Raw genomic sequence first — 11292 nt, 5'->3', positions numbered from 1 at the left:
ATATAAAACAATGACATTGTATAGTACTGTACAAAAAGAAAAGCTAATAACGCATAGTACAAACCACAACTCCATTCTCGCAAGGACCTGCCTAAACCACCCCCTACTCTACCCTAGCCCCCCTCCCCCTTGCTGATGATTAATTATCCGCGAAGAAGTCAATGAATGGCTGCCACCTCCGGGCGAATCCCGATAGTGAACCTCTCAAGGCAAACTTAACTTTCTCTAGACCGAGAAAGCTCGCCATGTCCGATAGCCATACTTCGGTCTTCGGGGGCCTCGAGTCCCTCCATGCCAACATATTCGTCGCCGGGCTACCAGGGAAGCAAAGGCCAAGAGGTCGGCCTCCTTCTCCTCCTGGACTCCCGGGTCCTCCGACACCCCAAAGATTGCCACCTCAGGACTCATTTGGCTGCCTCCTGTTCCTCTGTGGTATGCTCCGTTGCTGCACGCTCTGCTGCTGCAGCTTCCTCCTCGAGCAGCTCCAGTTCATCCAGCCGCAGGGCATCGCCCAGGGCTGCAGCAGCTAGGAGGAAGGCCACCCTTGCTAGTTGTATTCCAACAAAGTGCGTAGCCCCATGCCCAACAAGGTCCACTGGACTACATGTTGGCCCTGGTTGGCACTGCAGGCTCTGCCCCCTAATGTTCCCCCCCCGCAATCCCCATCATTGCCCCACACTGTAGGGGCCTCTGGCTCTGGGGCCGGTCCCTGCTGCCAATGCTGCCCAAGCCAGTGGTAGGCTCCATGGCCCCGCCCAATACCCCCGTAAGGTCTGCAGTGGGCATTGCCCTTCAGTGGGCGATGTGATGCCCTGCTGGCGGGTGGCGTCTGGGTGGGGGGGGGGTTGCTAATGGCAGATCGCAGGGTGTGGGGGCACCTGTACGGCCAGTGTCACTCGTCAGAACTAAGGGGCCAAGGTGGATGGTCAGTGAGGTGCGCAATACGATGGCTGCCTTGCAGCCTGTGGCAATGGTGGTCAGTGCCTGGATGACACCCCCCACCAGCCCACAGTCGCACCTCTCTGCATCCGACCTCTCCTCGCTCCCGCATCAGCCACAACGCCGGTTTCACGATTTTGAAAACCCAAGTGAAACGTGCCATTGAGAACTCAGCCCATCGGAGGCAGAGGCCCCAGAGAATACCAGGTCAGGCCCACTAATGATACGCAAATGGTGCTCACTGAATGTGCATTCCAGACAGCATTGACTGCGCTGTTGAGGTGACAAAAGAACTGAGATTTGGTGTCAAATCAGAACCGATTCTCCGCCCTATCGAGTTTCCCCGATTTCAGCATCAGACAACGGAAAATCCCACCCATGGTTATTGAAGAAAGTAACTCCAATTCTCCATCCCGATACACCAATTAACTTTTACATCCTAGGAGGCACCCTAATTCAGCAAGATTAACTGATCTCGACAGCTTTATACTATTAGTTATCAATTCATGCATCAATACAACAATGGCTCCCCATTCAGGCTAATCATTACCTATGGAAAATTATCGTACTAGGCTTGTTTCAGCTGAAATAAAACACTAAGCAAAGTAAAACAAACATTTCTAATTTCCAACCGGTTCAAAGCTAATGGGAGAGGTATTGGGATGAGCAAAAAAACAAAATCTGAATCTATGAGAACGTGCTGAATCAAAGGAGGAGGTGCTTTTATTTCCAACAGATTTTTTTTGCACGGTCATTTCTTTGATAAGGAATTTGTCCTGCACTGGATCATCTAACATGTGTTTAGTCCCTCCAATAGGAGGAGCATCATAGGGGTCTACAGCAGGGCTGTACAATGGCGCAGTGGTTAGCACTACTGCCTCATAAAGCACAGAAAAATTCCTTCGGCCCATCACGTCAGCACTGGTCAAATACAATTGCCTATTCTCATTTTCCTGCTCACGGCCCATAGCCTTAGTATCGCAAGTGCACATATAAACACTAAATGTGGAGGGTCTCGGTCTCCACCACCCTTCTCAGGCAGGGAATTCCAGACTCCCACGACCCACTGGGTGGAACTGTTTTTTCCCCCTTTACATTCCCTCTAAACCTACCTTAAATCTACACCCCTGGTCATTGATCCTTCCACCAAGGGGCCTTCCGGTCTACTATCTATGCTGCTCATGTCCCCCCCAGGCTCCAAGGAAAACAACCCGTCTCTCGTCATAGCTAAAACACTCCAGCCCAGGCAACATCCTGTTAAAACTCTGAACTCTTTCCAGAGCTTTCACATCTCTCCTCTATAACCCTTTCCAGAGCTTTCACATCCAGTGCGCAGAACTGCACGCAATACTCTGGCTCATGGGCAACATGACAAGTAAATTGCTGTTTCATCTATTTCAAATATACTTTTGTTTGGCAAAAGGTCATTTCAGTGCCATAATATGCACTGTAAGGAATAGAGGGATACACACAAGGAGTTACAAGAAATATTATCAGAGCTGAAGGACAATAACAGACAAGGACCTGATAAGGATGTTCGGCTAAACAGGTGATTGAAACAAAGTAGGGGACGATTGCTATTTGGGAAATGTGGGTTGATTAGCATAATGTTTGGGTAGAGGTGACAACACCTGAAGGAGCTGTGCTCCAAAAGCTAGTGATTCCAAACACATACTTGTATATTAACCTGGTGTTGTAAGACTTCTTATTGTGCCCACCCCAGTATCGTCAAGGAAGGGGATTAAGTCCAAGAAGTTTGGAAAAGGGAGGATGAGACCAATTACGAGTGACTACAGTTAATGGCTGAAGTAGTAGAATAGAAGTACCTCGGTGCACATGGGTGACATAGCAACCAGAGGACCAGAGATTTCAGGAACAAATGGCCTCCACAGTAAAGATGAGGGATACAACTAACAGCTGCATGTGAATATAGAAACAAATCAAATCCAGGTCTAGAGGATGATAAAGAATGCCACTTACAAGAGCTAGTGATTCCACAATCAGGATGAAAATAAAATATTTAGCAGAATTAAAAGTCAAAAGGGGGAGGGAGTATGCACAGTAAAAGGGGACAGAACAGACTTGAGAGAACAGCGAAATGAACAGAGAGAACAGCGAAATGAACAATGGAACAAAGAGGGCAAGCGAGCACAAGAGATTTGTAGCAGCAGAGATAATGGGGAAGCAGACAGGAAGCAAAAAAAAAATAATTGTTACGGAGAATTGTGATTAAAATCTGTTTTCTAAACTAAGTCAATCAGTAACTAAGTAACAAATATTTAAAACCAGATTGAATGGTGATGGTCTTGCAGGTAATGTGCTACAACTGTTGCTTGAGAGCACATCTTCAACAACCCTATCTGCAGTGTTTGTACATTAAAGCAGAGCTGTGGAGCTGAACTAACAGAGCATTTTATTAGGCGCCTCCAATCCAGAAAGCAATAGTTATGCTGGCCTGGCTCATGATCATAGAGCTGGTCACTGAGTGTCACACATGTGCAGCACACAGCCCTTAACCAACAGATACAAGTTTCATACTGCCTGTATGGATGGGGACAAAGTTTAGGTTGGTAACATTGACCATGACACAGAAGCTAATAGTGGAGCAAGGAGGACTATGATGTTTGCAGCCACAACAGTTGGGAGGTTGTTGCATTGGTCACCCTGTACAATGTTCAGGAAAATGGTCTTCCCTGAGATGTGGACATCATTGACAAGGTGATCATTTGCTGCCAAAGCTGTAGCTTGCTAGGCCACTTCAGAAGGCAGCCCAGAGTTAGCCACATTGCAGAAGCCAAATTTGTCCCTAGACCTCTTGATTAGACCAAGATGCTGAATGGCTATCCGAGCTATGTGTAAATTGGCCTAGGGACAAGGTTGGGCACCAACACCGGAGGATACTCAACTTGCTAAATCAAGGAGATATTCAAAAGCAGGAGGGGCAGAGAAAGGTCATTTAGAGTGGAGCAGTGAAGTCGAGGCCTGGATTTACACTTCTCTACGCACCAGGAACAGATTGTTCTATTGCAGAAGCTGGGACTGTTCTAGATGGTGCAGTGTTTTGGAATTAGGTTCAACAAAACAAAAAATCCTTGCTGGGACATGGCAGGGAACAAGAAATGAAAAAGTGCCAAATTAAGTCAGATTTGATGACAATTTTGAATCTTTGGTTTATGAAGTGGTGATGCGCACACTTCCAGCCCATCTACAAAACTGTACCAAAAGGATGGTGCAGTTACTGTTGGTTCAGAATGCACAGACAAATGTTGCTTCACCAGTAAATTTTATTTCAGATTACAGCCAACATGTTACAGGAATAGCTGTAAAATATATAGGCACAATGTGGAACTGAACAAACCTCTGTAGTCAAGCCTTCAATTAGCACAATGCTGTGATCTGGTTGCACAATTAGCACAATGCTGTGATCTGGTTGCAATGTAACACAGGATGGACATTAGGAAACAATTTTTTTTTAAATCTAAAGCAAGTACTAGTTTACTGTCCAAGACAGCACAGGAATGTTGCTACAAGGTCTAGTGCAGAAATGCCATCTATTAAAACATCCACACAGCAGTGTTTTTTTGGTGCCCCAATACACAAACTTGTTAAGCAAAGCATTCTGAAAGCTTTCAAACACCACATTTAAGCAGTGTGGTTTTGTGCACTTGGGATGCTGTTTCTGAAAATATTCAAGAGGCTTTGCAAAGGGCCACAGCAGTGAAGCGAACTTCTCCTTGGTCACGTTCCATAAACTGTCGACATATCTTTGCTGAATCCTGGAAATGTGATACCATGAGTTAGCAGATATCCATTAGTTGCATTAAAAAATTAATCTCCAAAGTACATTATGCAAGACTTGACAAGTCCTCCCTCAACAGGAGGGAATAGAACAAACAGTCAATGTAACAGGAACAGTCTAAACAAACCTGTAATAGTCCATCATTTGATGTTTCTCCTTGGTCAATAGGGAATGGCATTCTTCCATCTTAAAAAAAAAGGTTACATCCAGTTTTTAAGATGCACAGGCCTGAAGAAATACATGTGCACAGCAAGTAGGTCTAGTAACCGACAAGATGTGCCATCCAATATTATACTAAACATTAAAACATTTGTAAAGAAAACTTGCACATGAACAAGTACATTTAAGTTACTTTGGAAGGACAGAGGGAGACTTGGGGACTCTTTGGGGAAAAAAAAAAAAGAGTTTGGTATGGCAGTCAAATAGTATTACCTAGTTCATAGAGATGCCCATCCACACCAACAAAGGTGATAAAATGGAAGTTTGTACCATCTTCATGCACCTATAATGAATGAGATGCAAGATTACTTGTACATTTAAAGATTGAAATCAACAAGTTAAAACTACCTAGGTTATGGTTTTAAGTTTCTCTTGATTGAAGTAAAGCTAACAGATGTTTTCCTAACTAATAGTTACCTGCGTCATTGCAAGTGACAGGGAATCCCTTCCTAATGCACCATACAAGTATGTGAATCCAAATTAAGTTACTGGGTTACAGGGATAGGGTGGTGGTGTGGGCTTGGGTAGGGTGCTCTTCCAAGGGCCAGTGCAGACTTCGATGAGCTGAATGGCCTCCTTCTGCTCTGTAAATTATGATTCACGAGTGCGACAGGAATCTTCCATCCATTGCCCAAAGTGAAGTTCAGCAGCCATTGCTTATAGAAAGCTCTCAACCACCCAAAAGGGTGCACGCTCAGGCTTAACCACCTAGACTCTAGGACAGCATGGTGGCTTGGTTGCCCCAGTGATGAGGCCCCAGGTCACTGGAGTCGAGTTTGCACAATCTCCCCTCCCCCTGTCTGCATGGATTTTCCCCTTTCTGGAAAAGAATTGGGTACTCAAACAACTTGGACTCAATAATCAATGGGTCAGTTGTGTGTAGGACTGCTGCAGTAGTGTTTTTAAAAATCCTGGTTTGCAAAGACAGCTAGGCTTGAACCAGAGGTGTAATTAAAGCATTGTATAATTTGTGCTAATGGATCAGGGCTCCCTGTTAGGCAGCATTTAATTCAATAAGATAAGGCAGCATTTAATTCAGTAAGATAATGAGGGGAGCCGGGGGTGAAGCAGAGTGTGTTTGAGTTTGTTATTGACTGGAGGTAAACAGATTTGGCATTATTCCGACAGGGTCAGGTTTTAAGTCTAAATATCTTCTTAAGTGGAGTATTCAAGACAAAGCATTAGTGAATGCTAACTGTATTAAGTGGATTGGGATGAGTGTTGAGAGACAGAAATCACTGGAGCAAGGTTTAATTTCTGGTCTTTTGGTCCATTATCCTAGCCACTATTTGGGTCTGGTGCAGGACTGTAATAAGGTTGACTTAATTGGCAGGGATTGAGACAGGCTTTAGGTCCAAATGTAAAATAAGCAATCAAATGTACAAACTTGGGTGATGATATTTGAAACCTGTCAAATCAACATGCAAAAACTGGTACATTTAGTACCTCAAATTTACTGTTCTTGATTGTGGGAGCAGGTTCACACTACACATCCTAGTTAGGCATGCTGGATGAAGTTAACAGCTTTCTGCGGAGTGAGACTGTAGGATACATTGTGCAAATGGGTCTTGGGAGGTTACCAAGCAAATGGGTCTGTGCATGCATGTTAGGATAAAATCACAAGGACAAGGTAACAGTAAGCACAAGGTATCAGTAAGGTGGCAGCAATACTGCTGGACTAGTAATCTGGAGACCTGGGTTTGAATCCCATCAGATTAATTTGAATTCAATAAAAATCTAAACCATGAGGAAAACCATAAAATTAATTTATAACCATTTAATTGGCATTGAAGATGGCAGAGAATTCTGGCTTTTGTTGGAGCTGTAAATGTCCCATTTAAATAAGTGGTTCATCAGCACCAGATTTTATTTCAATAAAATGGGGCACTTCCCATACAAATGCATTTACTGGTCATTTGTTGCATTGTAGTTCTTGGATCACAAAGTACTATAGCACATACCCCATCAAAATCTAGAGGTCATCCACCCATCAAAATCTAGAGGTCATCCATTGTCCTAGCTGTTCACCCATCCCATGCACAACCTACAATGTCAATCAAAACCTGGATTCTCAAATCCTTTCTACACCAGCAATCTCTTGTTCCACAATCCCAAAGGGATACCTGCATTCTGAATGTGTTCAGCTATGAAATCTTCCCCAAGCCAACCCTTGGAGTTATAAAGTGTCAGTGGTTATACACAGTTGCACAATGATTAGATTCCCCCTGCCTCCAATGCAGTAATGAAAGTATTTTAACCAGTTGATGAACTAAATTGTTTTAAGTCATAGGCGACTAGGCTATACATGTTTAGTCCATACAAAAAAAAAAAAAAAAAAAAAAAAAATCTTACCTGGCACTCCCCCTCCTCTGCAGTAACATCATGTGCTGCACGAATTTTCTGTGACAAAAAAATTAAGTAACCAAGTGGAGTCAAAAAACTGAACACCAAGAACTAATGTTGAGCACAGAACTAAAAAAAGTCAGATTCCACCCACCTCATTTTTCTCCAATTGTTTGGCTCTTTCCTCTGCCGAGAGATGAATGGTCTCATTCAGAAACTTCTTCAATATAGAGCCTTCCACTGCAAGAGAGGACCAAGATCAGTTGTCCAAGGAAAATGCAAATTGTGTGCAGCAACCAATTCTACAAATAAGACATCCACCTGGTCACAATGAATGTTTACCCAAGACTGTTTACCCAAGACTGCAACTGAATTAATTCAGTAGAAAAAAAAAAGAGCAAGTAGATTGGAAATAGCTGCATAAGCAAAATCTCCTTGTAACATTTTATCCTGTTAAAGCAACATTCTATTCAACTTGCTTACCAAAGTCAAGTTTATCTTGATTGTTGGCAATAGTGTTGATAAGTCCAATAGTTCCACAGGAATTTGAAATAGTCTGTCTCAAGAAGTAGATTTTAGAGTCAATACCCTTTCCACTCAGTTTTGATGTTTGACGCTCTCTGTGGGATTCATGCTGTTGGGGAGGGGTATGGAGAAAGAAAAATGAATATGATATGCACCTAAACAATATAGTGCCTTCTTGTAATGGGCTCAATGAAGGAACCCATTTTACACTAGGAAGTTATTGCACATTTTTAAATTGAAATTTTTTATTTTTTTATTTTTTTTTAAATTATCCATGCAATGACCAGGCTACTCTGACAAGTTAATTCCCAAGTTTTGTACTACCTTAGTACACCATAGTCATAATGGAGGGAAGTACTAGGCCCAAGTTTAAACTAGGAAGACTCTTCCTCCATACCCATTTAACACAAGTTGACATCAAGCAATGCAAATCAATTGTGGAGAGTGTCATGCACCAAGGCAAATTCCACTTGTTGCAACAAATGATCAGAGCCAAGGAATAGAACTTAATATGCAACAATTTGTTTTTAAAACCCAAAACACAATCCAGTAAGGTGTTCATTTTGGTCCATGAGGTCATGTGGAAATAAATTGCTGTCCTTGACACTTCAGAAGAGGAAAATGCATTAGGAATAATGAGCAGCAGGAAGGTTTCTACAAAAAAGTTAGAATGGGACAGCAGAGCAGATAAGTAACAAAGGCAAATAGGATTTTAAAAATTGTTTAACCATTGGAGTGCTGTAGAACTTTGTCAAAACGTGTGTTTCACGAGGAGGTGATCCTTTACCTGTTCTAGTTCAAAAAGTTTCAGATCATACTTGCTAATTGAATGAGGGGTGTTCTGCAAAACAGCCATCAGTGTCTGGTCTCCTCAAATTTGAGACCACAATGAGAACACCAAATGGAAAAGTTGCTGCACAAACATAAAGTCCAGACCCAAGTGTACAAAGTGGGCTGCAATTTTAGACCTCACCCCTACTCAGCCTGGTTTAGTTACCATGGTTTATAGCTTGGGTAGTCCCAAAAAAAATTGCCTCAATGTGCTAGCTTTTACTGAAGGAGCCAAAGTGCTCAAATCAGATTGTAGGGGGTGTTCACTTGGGAACCATGGTTAATTGTTCAATTCCAGAAAGGAATGTTCCATTGTACAAGCACTACACATGCTGTTCATTCGAATAATCACTAAGTATTGAACCAATCTGAAACATAATGGCAAATTCAAGGACTTCACATCAGTTACAGCAAGAGAATTTCAGACAGTTTAAAATCGGTTGAGAAAATATTGAAGCCTCAAAATGGTAGAAGTATCCAAAGATAAATTGGGCTTTTGAAACAGCTTAAAATAGCCAATATGTTTCTTGTGTTATGAACAACATAATGCCAAAATAAAAAATAAGTAGGCAGAATTGCAATACAAGTCAGTTAAACCAAAATATAATGCAGGAGGAGTTGGAAACACCAAGTTTAGTACAAAAGGAGCACAGATGCAAAGAGGTCCAGAATAAAAAAGAAATTGCTGTTTGCCAGGCATGTTATTAGAAAAAATGGCAGGCTGAGAACATGGGACACAAGTACAAGACTCAGACAAAAAAGGCCCTTTGGTGGGGCTGGTTAGCTCAGGACACCTATCCCAGCAGAAGTAGTGGAGAAAGCAATGACAAATTGCCAACAGCTCAGCAGGCATCAGCAATAGTTAGTCAGGGACCTGCCTTCAAACACAACACTGATGCCATTATGGATTATTCTGAGATACTACAGAAACTGAAGGTTCTACTGATGCATAATTAAACTGGAAGATGTCATTCAGGTAGCCTGCTCAGCCTTGCCACAAGGGGCAATTCCCTCCCCATTGAGGCAGATAGAAATAAGATTTAACTGTACAGAATTACACTGAGGAAAGTCAAGGGCAGTATAGAGCTTCACCCCAGCTTTATGTAGGAATAATTCTATACCACAAGGTACAATTCCCTCCCCGTTGATAGAAATAACATTCAACTGTACAGAATTAATTCATTTTAAACAGGAAAATTACAGGAGTAAGCATGACAAAATATGCACACCACCATCAAGATTAAGATTAATGCCTCTTTGAGCTTCACATCAGCTACAGCTTTAAAGGGCCCGACCAAAGCGTGATTCAGCATATTTTAATTCACCAGGAAAAGCAAGGATGTGATACAGGTTAACGTTCACTAATCACCATACAGCATCAATTTTGAGCATAGTTTTAAATGGGGTGAGCGTGCTTCGTCAAATGAATAACTCCCTACCTGTTGACTTAGAGGAAACAGCAACATTAAAGCACACACTGGCGATGGCACCATGGACAGGGATTCGTTTTCTAGACCCAGAACATCCACGAACTTCCAGCTCGATGCCACACCCAGACGCGACAGACACTAACAAAAGAGGCAAGGATTTTATTGAAACGCTATCTCTTATATGCGATCATTTAATCCAAGTCAAAGTGTTTAAAAGCTAATGTAATAAGTCTTTAACAGTGCATTAATAAATCGACATAGAGGGGTGTATGGCCACACCCTTAATCTACTTAAAAATAGAACGGGGCTCGCCGGGGCGTAGAGTAACTTAACTCGGGGGACCATCCAAAGAAATATTTGCTGATAAAAGACGAATCGGCGTTGCGCACTTACTTTGTTCAGCATCTGAAACGAAAATAAAAGAGTGGTTAAAATGGGCCAGGAACGACAGCAAAAGGCCGCTTTCAACAACACAAAGGGTGGGGTTACTACCTCGGGGTTGATTTCCATGGCTTTCCATTCCATTGTTGCAGCGTTTCGGATCGTTTGTGTTTGAGACCTGTCTTCAGCCGCACGCTGTCTCCGTGTGTGGAACAGGCGAGTCTGTCAAGGCCGGGCAATAGGCGGGGCTTTATAATCACCCGGGAGTGAATCCACTCTGAAATGGGGGGCGCGGGGTAACCACCAATCCCCTCATTAAACCATCCCCAAAACACCTGGAGCCGCTCCTTCCGTCAGTGAACTTGCGGGTGAATGGGAACTAGAGAGGAAGGATTTCAGTCAAACCCTTAGCTCCATGTTGAACGCTGGGCAAGATTTACAGTAGCACAGTCCAAGTCTCCTGATCCTGCTGGAAGCCGTCAGCAAACCATTTCAGCAGGTTTCAAAACAGAGAAGTACCTCAATTTAAATATGTTGGCCGATTGGGCACAGGTTTCCCAGAGAGAAAGTTGTAATTACTTTTTCTGCCCCCCCCCCCCCCCCCCCCAGATGTTACTACAACGAAATTACGCAATGCGCAATTTATAATCACTGAATTGAAAGATCTGATAACGAAGTGATGCTGACCACTAGTTTTCAAAATACATGGGATTCACAGTGATTAAAAAGGAGCAGTCAAATGCAAAAAAGCCTTCCTTTGTGAATTAACAATCGCCATTTAACATAACCTGCATTGTAGGCTAGATTGCCCTACAAGTTAATTTC

At 42.8% G+C, this 11292-nt stretch overlaps 1 protein-coding gene across 3 annotated transcripts; it reads right to left on the bottom strand.

The window, feature by feature from the left end:
• Window positions 1–4205: 4205 nt before the first annotated feature.
• On the bottom strand, window positions 4206–10707 carry uchl1 (ubiquitin carboxyl-terminal esterase L1 (ubiquitin thiolesterase)). 3 transcript variants are annotated; one of them, XM_072496646.1, is made up of 9 exons: window positions 10579–10705; window positions 10480–10491; window positions 10096–10224; window positions 7784–7934; window positions 7455–7540; window positions 7310–7357; window positions 5171–5240; window positions 4866–4924; window positions 4206–4715 (listed from the first exon to the last, which is right to left on the bottom strand). In XM_072496646.1, the coding sequence occupies exons 1-9, from the start codon at window positions 10609–10611 to the stop codon at window positions 4629–4631; spliced, it is 675 nt and encodes a 224-aa protein (XP_072352747.1). In that variant the 5' UTR covers window positions 10612–10705; the 3' UTR covers window positions 4206–4628. The 3 variants fall into 3 exon arrangements, with proteins under 3 accessions (XP_072352747.1, XP_072352746.1, XP_072352748.1); XM_072496645.1 differs by having other exon boundaries at window positions 4464–4715; window positions 10420–10491; window positions 10579–10707; XM_072496647.1 differs by lacking the exon at window positions 10480–10491 and having other exon boundaries at window positions 4464–4715.
• Between the last annotated feature and the right edge of the window lie 585 nt (window positions 10708–11292).

Source organism: Scyliorhinus torazame, chromosome 3, assembly GCF_047496885.1.
Source record: "Scyliorhinus torazame isolate Kashiwa2021f chromosome 3, sScyTor2.1, whole genome shotgun sequence".
Taxonomy (NCBI): Eukaryota; Metazoa; Chordata; class Chondrichthyes; order Carcharhiniformes; family Scyliorhinidae; genus Scyliorhinus; species Scyliorhinus torazame.
This window is presented reverse-complemented; position numbering and strand designations above follow the sequence as displayed.

Excerpts from the sequence above, each read along its gene's own strand:
- uchl1 (XM_072496645.1), bottom strand. The coding sequence starts at position 10,611 with ATGGAATGGAAAGCCATGGAAATCAACCCCGAG. Across the intron at positions 10,225-10,419 it reads TTCTTTGGATGGTCCCCCGA|TGTCTGTCGCGTCTGGGTGT; the intron begins GTTAAGTTACTC and ends CTCTTTTGTTAG. Across the intron at positions 7,358-7,454 it reads AACAATTGGAGAAAAATGAG|AAAATTCGTGCAGCACATGA; the intron begins GTGGGTGGAATC and ends TTTTTGTCACAG.